This window comes from Coffea arabica, chromosome 7c, assembly GCF_036785885.1.
Source record: "Coffea arabica cultivar ET-39 chromosome 7c, Coffea Arabica ET-39 HiFi, whole genome shotgun sequence".
Classification (NCBI taxonomy): domain Eukaryota; kingdom Viridiplantae; phylum Streptophyta; class Magnoliopsida; order Gentianales; family Rubiaceae; genus Coffea; species Coffea arabica.
In genome coordinates, this window is record NC_092322.1 from 9,458,485 (window position 1) to 9,470,893 (window position 12,409).

The following is a 12,409-nucleotide window of genomic DNA, read 5'->3' on the forward strand; positions in this document are numbered from 1 at the left end:
TAAAGACATGTATAGGCAAGTTGTTGTTGTTGAATTTTCGACCAAAAAAAAAAAAATTTGTTGTTGTTGCTGAATAGAAAAATGATTGGTGCGGTTTCTTTTCTGTCTGAAAAATTAGTATTTATATGAAACATTTATTGTTTGTTCGGTCGTGGGAGAATACTTGACGGTCTTGCCTAAATTGACCAGGGGCCCACCGTCTGTGTTAGTTTCGTTGGCTTGCTGCGTTAGAGTCAAAGTTCGTTCTCCATTACCAGTCAGCTAGGAATTGGCGCCTGGCAGACGTCCACGGCCACCGGAAAAGACCAATTGGGCGGCGGTCCCCTTTCAATTTTCTTTCTTTTCAGTTTTCCTGTTATTTATATGGTCTGGAAACATATACTACAAAAACATGAATATTTTATCAGCATTTGCAATGCATCACATTTGTTAATGTCACACTCAAAAAGGACAATAACGTTTCTTTTTTTTTTCTTTTTTTTTTTGTTGCAATCGGAGTAACTACGTATCTACTGCAACAAAAAATCATACTATAAAGTTCCTCTCCCAGTTTTCTGAAAAGGAAATTTATTATAAATGGCAAAGAGGTACATTTTCTAGTGGCTTTTCTACCAATATTGTTGCAAGCCTTTTTCGTTTCTGTTTAGGTCCGAAGAATTCGTAGAAAATGGATAGGAAAGGGGAAGACCTTTTCTTTTTAAAGAGTTTTATTTTTTTTTTTAAAATAATTAGTGGAAAAAAAAGAAAAATTGAATTGATGGAATTATAATCGTTTATAAGGAAGAGCTGGATTGGTTTTGATTTGGCAATATATAGGGTTGAAAAATGAACTCAATGTTCGAATTGAGCTTGATTTGTTTGCATTTGATAATATTCAGTTTCAATTGAGCAAATAAACAAATCAAATTTAAATAAAATTTTAACTCATTAAAATAATCAAATAAATTTAAACAGTAAGATTTTCAACTCGATTAAACTCACTTACATCCCTGTCAATACAGGAGCAGATCAAACCGCAAGGTTTTGATCTTTGTTAAGCAAGCCTGCCCCTACTTGGGCTTTCTTTTTATTGTTTGGGTCCATACATCCAGTTTAGGGCTTTCGTTTGAAATGTCACAGACAGTTTCATCGTTCTGCAGCTACGTGGACTCGATTTTGTTCTTAAAAATTGTTGACATCTGAAGTACTTGAACAAAAATATTTTTTTTTTTGGGGCAAATAATAGGAGCTTTTATTGATCAAAGCAATAAGGCTTGTACACAATGGTAGGAGGAAAAAGGAAAAACCACTGCCACATCTTTCTCCATCATGCAAGGCACTACTTGTCTGCTATACTATTACACGAGGCATTTCCAGTCCAACCCCTACTCAAGCACAAGAATCCAGTTTTCCTGAGTTTTTGGAAAACTTGTCCAAAAACTAGTTGCATGTCTAACTGCTTCCACAATATCTTCTAACCGATTTTGACTGAAAAATGACAGCATTCCTGAATCTCCATATCTGTTACACTGTTGCAGCAAAGCACAATCTTCTCAATTGGTCTGCAAAGGAGTTTGACCTCAAATGTGCCGCAAGCCAAGCTAGATTCTGATCCCAGGAGCATGAACCCCTAAAGGTCAGGCACATATGCTGAACCTTAGCCCACACAGGTCTTGTCATGCAACAGTTGAAATATAGGTGCTCCATGCTTTCCTCTGCTCTTTTACAAAAAAACACACATGTTAGATATCAGAGATACACTTTTGACAAAAAAAAAAAAAAAAAAGATATCAGAGATACACCACATTTTCCAAGTCTATCCATTGTAGGCAACTTCTTTTTACATAAAAGCCAAACGATAAAAGCATATCTTGGAACATAGCCTTTACCCCAAACCAACTTACTCCACGATACTTCTCCTCTCGTTGTATATAGAGCTTTCATGACAGACTTGGTATTGAACACCCCGGAGCGGCATCCTTCCCAAACAACCTGATCCTCAAAATCTGTCAAGGGAACCAGACTTTCAGGTGTGACCTCCTTTAATCTCCTCACCCCTGCTGTTGCCTTCCTTCCGGTAGGCCATTTCCATTTTCCTTCTACTATGATGTCAGACAACAATGCAAAAGGGCTACAACAGAAATTTTGCAAAAGATTCCTTGTGAAGCATTTATACGAAGGCCCTAGAGGGTGCCCTTGAGCAAATTAATATTTATTGATTCACCGCCATCTTAAAATTGATTAAATGAGTTACTTTTAGCGTGAAAAGAGATCCACCAAACTTTGCTTTAGGTTCAAGAGAATTTATGCATTGATTTTCAGAGCAAAAAAGCCTGGAATGAAGAAAGGTCAGGTGGATATATGTATGATAAGTGGATATCTATTTCATTCACAGATCAGGTGAAGAGGATATACATGAAGTTACCAACAAAAAAGGGAACAGGTAATAATAATCTAAATGTCCCAAATATCCTTTGAACTATAATAGTAAATCTAATATCTCTAACTTATGATGGAATTGTTGTCAAAGTAAAGCAAATCTATAGATGAGATAAAGATAATCAGGAGCAATAATCTAGATGTACAAAAGCAAAAACAAGGTCATTAGTAGATTTTCATCATAATCAACCCTGTTTATTAACAAGTTTGTAAAACAACATGGGCAAAGCTGCATGTTCTCTTCAAATTCCATGTACCGGAGTTTCAGGTGCTGGAAGTGTAGTACTAGTCACATCAGGTATATTCTTAAAATTAGGTTCAGGTAGTAGCAAAGGTCTTTAATTCAAAAGGTAAATAAGAAATTGAGCATCCTAGCTTACACTCATTTTTTCATAGTAATTTGCTTGCCTGCTTTCGGTCAGGAGCTTTATAGCATACAGCTACTGTTTTATATTTGCAGAATTTCTCTCTGCGGTCGATTACTGTTTATTCTTTCTAGTGAGAATTCATTTTTTGTTTTTACTAAATTCAATACTCACTTTCGTTGATTCATAACAGCAAACAAGGGGGAAATAATACAATCAACAGATCAGTACAATCAATCTTAAATAAGGGTTCCAAGTCAAATACGACTAACAGTATCCAATTGAATTGAGGTTTATTAGCTCTCACTGGATGTTATATGTCGTTTTACTAATCTTTTTTGAGGTCAAAGGCAAAAAGACACAACAAAGAATAGTTTGTGATAATCGATATGCATATTACAGACTAAAACACTTGGGATTTAGTAACATCAAGAATTACAAGACAACATACACCGATACTAGACTGATGAAAAAGGTTTAGAATAATTTTTATGGGATTGAGAGAGACTAGTGGAGTAACCATATGATAACTGATGGTAAAAAAGGGAGAAAGTTACAATTAGTAATCTTAATTTCCCTTTTGCAAAGCTTGTTGAATAATGTGCTGAATCAATTAGCTTGATTAATGAGGCACTTGGAATGCTCTCTAGATAATTGCAATGTTCTCTAGAAAGATGGAAATTAAGAGAGATGTTGGGGTGGTTGGAACATTTCTCTATGTATCTAGAATGAGCATTTACAAGTATAAATAGACCTTGTAAGCTCCAAACCAATATAAGAGAGTGTGAAAGAAATAAAACAAGAAAACAATTGAAGCTACCCTTGTCTCCAAATATTCCTCTCAATTCTTGGCCAATATCCAACATATTGGCATCAGAGCTACGATTTCATTGCCTTAGTCCATACCCCAAAACCAGAAAATTTTGAGAGATTTCCAACTACAAGATGGCCAATAATACTATTGATGATCTTCCAATTCCCATATTCTTCGGTGAGCACTATGATCATTGGTTCGTAAAAGTGAAAACAATTTTCAGATCACAAGATTTGTGGGAATATGTAGAGAATGGCTATAAAGAACCAGAAAGTGAAGAAGGTCTTACCAATCAAGAATTAAAAGCACTTAAAAAGCATAGGAAGAAGGATGCAAAGGTTCTTTCACACATCCAGCAAGGTGTGAGTCCAGATATTTTTTCAAGAATTATAGGAGCTGATCATGCCAAGGAAGCATAGGAGATTCTACAAAAAGAGTTTCAAGGAAATCTTAAGGTAAAGAATCTTACTCTTCAAACTCTTAGAAGAGATCTTGAAAATTTGAAGATGAGTGATAATGAAAGTATTCAAAATTACTACACAAAAATCACCACAATTGTAAATGAAATGAAAACCTTTGGTGAAGAAATTAGTGATAGCAGAATTGTTGAAAAAATTCTTGTTAGTTTGCCTCCAAAATTTGATCCAACGGTATCCATAATTGAGGAGCCAAAAGATATTTCTTCAATGAGTGTTCAAGAGTTGAGGGGATCGTTCAAAGCTCATGAGAGAAGATTGGTTAGACATGCTGAAAAATTTGTTGAAAGCGCCTTCCAATCGAAGTTGAATTTCACCCCCAAAACCAATGAACGAGAGCTATCTTGTAGCTACCAAAGAGGTGGAGACTCACAAAGAGGCGGTAGATATGGCCGTGGAAGGGGCAGAGGCAAAAATTCAAGAGGAAGAGGAAGAAACAACCTTCAAAGAGGCCTTAATGCTGAAAATTCACAATCTTGCAGCTATTGTGGCAAGACCAATTACCTTGAGAAAAACTGTTGGCACAAAGACAAGCCAAAGTGCTACTATTGCAAAAGATTTGGCCATATTGAGAAGGATTGCAGATTCAAGACCAATCACCAAGCACAATTTTCAGAAGACAAGCAAGGAGAAGGAAACTTATTCTATGCTTGCCACATAACCACTGAAGTCAAGAACAATATGTGGTACATTGACAGCGGTTGTAGCAATCATATGACAAGAGATAGATCCATTTTTATTGACTTGGATAAATCTATAAAGACTGAAGTGAAGATGGGCAATGGAGTCATAGTTCAAGCACAAGGATTGGGAACAATTGGTGTCCAAATCAGGCAAGGTATGAAGTTCATTCATGATGTTTTATTTGTTCTTGATTTAGACCAAAATTTATTGAGTCTTGGACAGCTTCTTGAGCATAAATATGCACTTAACTTTGATGATTATGAGTGCTGCATCTATGACAAAAAAGATGGTTGACAACTTGTGATGAAAATTCAAATGCAAGCCAATCAAAACTTTCCAATCAAATTCAATTATAGTGGAAATCAAGCCTTGAAAGTAAATGTCAATGAAAATTCATGGTTGTGGTACAAGAGGTATGGCCATTTGAATTTTCATAGTCTCAAAGTGCTTCAACAAAGAGGGATGGCATATGGCTTACCAAGAATTGAGGAGAAACATGAAGTTTGTGAAGGTTGTGCACTTGGCAAACAACACCAGCAACCATTTCCTAAAGAAGTTGCATGGCGAGCCAAGAAGATCTTGGAGCTGATTCATACGGATTTTTTGTGGGCCCATGAAGACAACTTCTCATGGAGGTACAAGTATTTCGTCATTTTCATTGATGATTTTCCAAGAATGACTTGGGTCTATTTCATGAAAGAAAAATCCAAGGTGTTTTCGATATTTAAGAAGTTCAAAAGTTTTGTTGAGAAACAAAGTGGCTGTTACATCAAGAAGTTGAGGAGTGATCGTGGTAAGGAATACACCTCAAATGCATTTCAAAAATTTTGTGAAGATGAAGGTTTGGAGATGCAACTGACCGTTGGCTACACACCACAACAAAATGGAGTCTCGGAAAGAAAGAACCAAACTGTGATGGAGATGAAAAAATCCATGTTACATGACAAAGGGTTGCGGGTTGCCAAAGGAATTTTGGGCTGAAGCCATTTATACAGCTGTGTATTTGCTCAATAGAAATCCTACAAAGGCCGTGTGGAATCAAACTCCAATTGAAGCATGGAGTGGAAGGAAACCATCAATGAAACACTTGAAGGTTTTTGGGAGCATTTGCTATGCTCAAATTCCAAAAGAAAAGAGATACAAGCTTGATGAAGTAAGTAAAAAATGTATTTTTGTTGGTTATAGCTCCAAGTCTAAAGGTTATAGATTGTTTAATTTGAAGACAAACAAAATCATTATTGGTCGAGATGTTGTATTTGATGAAAATGCTGCTTGGAATTGGGATGAGAAAAAGATTGTGAAGCGGGTATTTGGCATCATGAAGAAGAAGAATATTCAACAAATGAAGAAGAAAATGGAGATGATTCAACACTAACAAGCAATCCACCATCAACTCCAAATTCAAGTTCGAGTTGGTTCTCTAAACACAACTCCAAAGAAAATGAGGAGTTTAAGTGATGTTTATACAAGATACAATTTTTGTATTCTTGAACTAGAAAATTTTGAAGAAGCATATGCAGAAAAGGATTGGAGAAAGGCAATGGAAGATGAAATTTATGCAATTGAGAAAAATGAGACTTGGAAACTAGTTGAAAAACCTCGAGACAAGGAGATCATTGGTATCAAGTGGATTTACAAAGTTAAGATGAATCCAAATGGTTCAATCCAAAAAAAGAAGGCAGGACTGTTGCTAAGGGTTTTTCACAACAGCTCGGAATTGACTACAATGAAACATTTGCACCGGTTGCAAGATGTGATACAATTAGAGCTCTCAGTGCTGTGGCAGCTCAAAAAGGTTGGAATCTCTACCAACTTGACATTAAATCTGTCTTTTTGAACGGAGGATTGAAGAAAGAGGTGTATGTTCAACAATTTCAAGGTTTTGTCAAAAAAGGACAAGAAGACAAAGTGTATAAGTTGAAGAAAGCATTATATGGATTGAAATAAGCTCCAAGGGTTTGGTATAGTCAAATTGATTCTTACTTCATGGAGCAAGGATTCAAGAAGAGTAAAAGTGAGCCAACCTTATATGTGAAAACTCAAGATAACTCAAACATTCTCATTGTTGCTTTATACGTTGATGATTTGCTTTACACTAGTAACAATGAGAAGATGATTGCTGATTTTAAGAAAGACATGATGAAAAGATATGAAATGAATGATATGGGACTGCTACATCATTTTCTTGGTATGGAATTTATCAATATGATGATGGAGCCTTTATTTGTCAAAAGAAATATGCTGAAAATATTCTTGTAAAATTTGGCATGGCTGATTGTAAACCTATGGCTACACCACTTGTTGTAAGTGAAAAGTTTGTCAAGGAAGATGGTGAAAAAAAAAATGATTCCACTTTGTATAGAAGTTTGGTCAGAAATTTGCTTTATCTCACAGCTACAAGACCGGGTATCATGTTTGCTTCAAGTTTATTATCAAGGTTTATGCACAATCCCAGCCAATTACATCTTGGAGCAGCCAAGAGAGTGTTAAAATACGTCAAAGGGACACTTGATTATGGCATCAAATTCAGCAAAGGCACTACTTTAAATTTGCATGGTTATTGTGATAGTGATTGGGGTGAATGCCTTGATGATATGAAGAGCACCTTAGGCTATTGTTTTTTGCTTGATTCTGGAGTATTTTCTTGGGCATCAAAGAAGCAACAAAGCGTGGCACAATCATCAACTAAAGCTGAATACGTATCTGCAAGTTTGGCGACATCACAAACCATTTGGCTTAGGATAATTCTTGATGAGAAGTGAAAGGAAGCTACAGTGACTCTTTGTGACAACAAATCAGCAATTGGCATTGCCAAAAATCCAGTTTATCATAGTAGAACTCGCCATATTGCTATCAAACACCATTTTATTCGAGATGAATTGAAGACGGTGAAGTTGAACTAAAATTTGGCAAGAGTGAAGACCAAGTTGCAGACATCTTTACCAAGCCACTTCCAAAAGACAAGTTCAACTATTTTCGAGAGATGCTTGGAGTTCAAGAATAGCACATTAAGGGGGAATATGTTGAATAATGTGCTGAATCAATTAGCTTGATTAATGAATTAGTTGGAATGCTCTCTAGATAATTGCAATGTTCTCTAGAATGATGGAAATTAAGAGAGTTGTTGGGGTGGTTGGAATATTTCTCTATGTATCTAGAATGAGCATTTACAATTATAAATAGACCTTGTAAGCTCCAAACCAATATAAGAGAGTGTGAAAGAAATAAAACAAGAAAACAATTGAAGCTACCCTTGTCTCCAAATATTCCTCTCAATTCTTGGCCTAATATCCAAAAAGCTAATGATTGCTATTGCAGATTATTATATAAATGTATTGCCATTTAACTTGTCTTTGCAAACTGATTGCTTATTAAGTCTCTAACAAGTAGGTATAGAAACGGACATGTTTTCAGTTCGAAAATCTTGTTTGCAAATGTGCTGCAAACCTTTATACACTTCTTGAACTTTTTCAGCAGCTGCAAACAAGGAATCGCAAGGCCTGGGATAGGCATCATTGAAGCTTTCTTATGTGGATTAAAAATAGGCTAATTATGGGTAAAAAAAAGGACTTTTATCATGCTGAATTTAAAGGTTTGATATAGAATGGATAGTAAGTTAGATGATCATAACGTATACAAGGTTCTGGAAAATCACAAGATTAAAATAGTTACACGACCACTACTACAGATGCTAAAGAGAAGATGCATTAACTAGTTGTAATAAATTGCTCTCAAAATATATATATATATATATATATATATATATATGTATATATAGACAAACCCACACACACACACACACATATGTATATACATATATATTTTGCTGATACTGTAGGATGCCAATTCTGGCAGACTTTCAAACTAGTACGAGAAAGTTTCTAGGTTCTAGAACTACTCACGACATACAATCAGTGGTTAAAATTTTGGAAGAAGCTACGTTAATTATATTAGACAATTCTTTTTCAAATGACTACCAACATTGGGTTATTTGTATATGATGATTTGCATAGCTTGCTCCATACTACTATTTTTTTCTCCTCCCTAAATCATTAACATAAACTTCGGAATTTAGATGTTTTTTTAATCTAGTCCAGGAAGCAATGGAATGACGGAGGTAATCTATTCTAACCGAAGTTAAATGGATGTCAAGCTGAGAAAATCTGTTCTTAAGTGTGGAGATTATGCTAAATCTAGGACAAGAAGCTGAATAAAGAACACACCTTTTGCTTGAATATTTTGTTCTATTGAATAAATTATATTGGATGGTAGAATATGGCCGTTATTATTGACAAATTGATCATGTATAATGATAAAAAAGAAACTGTCATTATCACCATATAGCATCATACATGATGAAATTGTAATGTGGCCAACATCAAATTTTTAGGGTACAAATGACAAGGAAACTATGTTACGGGAGGCCGTGTTTAAATCTTTTGCGGGTTAAGGTAGTAAAACTAAATTAATAGTAGAATACATAGTTTGACCATTGAGCAAATGGTTGAAAACATAAAAACGAGTTTTGCTTGTAAAAAAGCAACTGCATATGTTATCTTGGAAAACAGAAGAAAGAAGCTTAGTGGCACTGGCGGCTAGGTGTGGGACAACGGCTCTGTTTTGTATCCGTGTTTTTAAGGGTATTTTTATAACACAAGTTTTCAAATAATTTTGACCATATAAACTTTTTAAAAATACCACAAAGTTTAAAATACACATTACAAAATACATAAAAATGCACATTTGTTTCTGTTTTTACCACCACTCTTTCTAACCATTTTCTCTTTCATAGCCACCGCCATCATCTGAGCCCACCACTGTTGGTTGCCACCTCTGCATCATTTGAACCCACCCCTCTTTTTTTTTTTTTTTTTTTTTTTAATCTCTCTGTCTCTCTCCCTCCTTCTCCATCTCTCTCCTTCCCCTCCTCCTTCCTCCTCCTCTCCTCTCTTCTCCTTTCCCCCTCTTCCTCCTTTCCTCTCTTTTCCTCTCCCTCTCGTCCCATCCTCTCTCCCATTTGTTACTCAAAAATGAAATTTTTAACCTATATAAATATGAAGTAGGATAGTAATTGTTAATATGTATATTTACATGTTAATGTATATATGATTGTGGTGTACTAACAAGTGCTCACTATTGGAAATGCATTGCAATGTCTCTTGCTCGAGTACGTAAGTAATGAGATAATAGAAAATATAAAAGAAATGCAAGTAAAATAGGAAAACAGAAGTTTGAAATTCTTGGACACAGCCGTCTCATCCATTAAGAAAGAAAAATGCCAAGCTTTCCTTTCTATATTCTTTTTTGAATCCCGCAGACCGCAAATGACGTCATGGCAATGCAAATATTTTGCAATTGTGAGCGTCATTGCAACATGTATGCTCTAAAAAATTCCAGTGGGGGCATCAAATTGGTCGGAATTCCATGAACGAATAGTTGTCAGAGAATTTTGACAGCAATCATCTATATAAATCCAGTACACGTATATAATACAAGCTTCTTAGTACCCTTCAAACTCCTAATCATATGACAATTGAAGTTTCTTCTGTTCAGATATTTCTCATCAAAAGAGTACTGACTACTAACCTGAGAAAAAGGAAGAAACCTACGAATGGAACCTTCCTGGATCCAGTTTTCTTCCATAAAACAGTCTTGTCATCATCTTACAAGCAAATTATTGCAGAAGGTGAAAATCTTGATTTCTGCATTGCTGGTGATGAGGATGAGACAAGGTACTTATGGGATACTGGTCCATCCAGCAGTGCCTGTACTGATGAGAATGAAATCATCTTCAGTCTTCAAAAAGAGCCCGAAAAGCAATACATAGGTGTTCGAAAGCGGCCGTGGCGGAATCATGCAGAAATGAGGGATTCTACAAGAAATGGGACAAGGGTTTGGCGTGGAACTTTTGATACTGCAGAGGAGGGAGCTTTGGCCTACGATCATTGCAGGAAATGGGATGTGAAGACATGGGTGGAGAATCCCCAGTTGCAGCCTTGAAAGAGGTACACAAGATGAGAAATAGGTCGAAACGAAGATGTTTTGGCGTTTGAGGACTTGGGAGTTGGGACCTGACCTTTTAGATGAGCTATTAGCAGAAACTAGTTATTCTTGAAGGTAAATTGGATCGGTAACTTTGGCACCATTTTATTATACCTAGATGTTCCGAATTCTATTTCTTTCCGCTCTTTTTTTTTTTATTAACTAATATTAACACTGATTCCTTATATTTGTTCCTTTTCTAGTCATGTCCATATCATTACCAATTTTTTGAACCCTAATTCTTTCTGTGGTGATTCTTTGACACTTCATTCTCTCCACCTATTATAAGGATCTAGAGGGGACCTATTAATTGCGTACTGAATTGCATTTAACTGACGTGAGTTTCTACGATTGTGGTCAGAGAAAACTTGCATGAGTGCATCAGAGTGTAAATTAATTGGACTGGCCAAAATCAGACATAGGTAAACGCTTTTAAAATTTCTTTGGAAATGATTGTTCAAGATTCATTGTATACAGATAAGGATTTTACACTACGAGTGCCGATGATGTAAGAATGCCAGGACAGGAACATGTAGACTGAAGTTGGGGATACATAGACTAGAGATATGTTATAAATTAAATGTTGTTAAAAAGAAAAAAAAAAGATTGAAGACAGGTTGGTTCTTGATCCAAGCCAAGGACGAACTTGGAAAAATACAAGACACCATCAAACGCACTTGAAATATAAGGATTTGAAGAGTTTTTGTGGAATTCTAGCTTGAATGTGTAACGTTATCAAACCCTAAGCAAATCAAGCTTGAAGCTTTATTTAATTCACTTTTCAGCCAACGAAATTGATTGTCAGACATAATCCACCAGATTAATTAGTCTGTTCCAAGCGTCACAAGCACACATGATCACTTGGTTAGCAATTAATTTAATATAGGATGACAGGGCAATATATTAAGGTTTCTCCATACGTCATATTCCCATCATCTATGATTTCGATTGTTGACAATTCAAACTCGGAGCAGTCTACAGCAAAGAGGTTCAGGTATTCAAGTCTTAATATGATGATAAGATAATTTGTTTTTATAGAGCTTTGTTTATGCAACTATGCATGATGATGAATTGACAATAGCCATAGTGCCATACAACAAATTTAATACTGCAAGAAAAGCACCTCGACATTACCCTAGCTAGTATCAATCTGTGTATGCATCCCACATTAATTATTGATTTTGTAATACATTTTTCCTTTTTTTTTTTAAATATGTCTTGATTCTCACATTCTGACCCCGGGAATTTGTCTTCTTCCGTCGGCGGATTCCGCACGAGGACAGCCCCCCTTAGAAGTAGGAATAACAGCATTTAAATACAGGACAGGTACCCTCTGTAATAGGACCAACTATTTCTTTTTTTTTTTTAATTTCTTTCTTTCAACAAAAAAATTCCTTTTCTCTTGCTTTGAGTGATTTGTATTAATTTATACTCTCAGTTACCGTTTTCCAAATGATAATTAGGGTTCAGAATTCAAAGTTTCAAAGCCCATTCCTCCATTTAGATTGATGGCCACAAGCAACAACTCGGACCAACTTCTCTTCTTCGTCTGTCGAATGAAAATCCAAGCAAAGGTACGAGGGAGTATAAGACATTGTTTATGTTCGTAA

General features: G+C 35.7%; 1 protein-coding gene across 1 annotated transcript; it reads left to right on the forward strand.

Moving 5' to 3' along the window:
• Positions 1 to 4,103: 4,103 nt before the first annotated feature.
• LOC140010519 (uncharacterized) lies at positions 4,104 to 5,051 on the forward strand. The gene has a single exon (XM_072057802.1). The coding sequence runs from the start codon at positions 4,104 to 4,106 to the stop codon at positions 5,049 to 5,051; it is 948 nt and encodes a 315-aa protein (XP_071913903.1).
• The last annotated feature ends 7,358 nt before the right edge of the window (positions 5,052 to 12,409 follow it).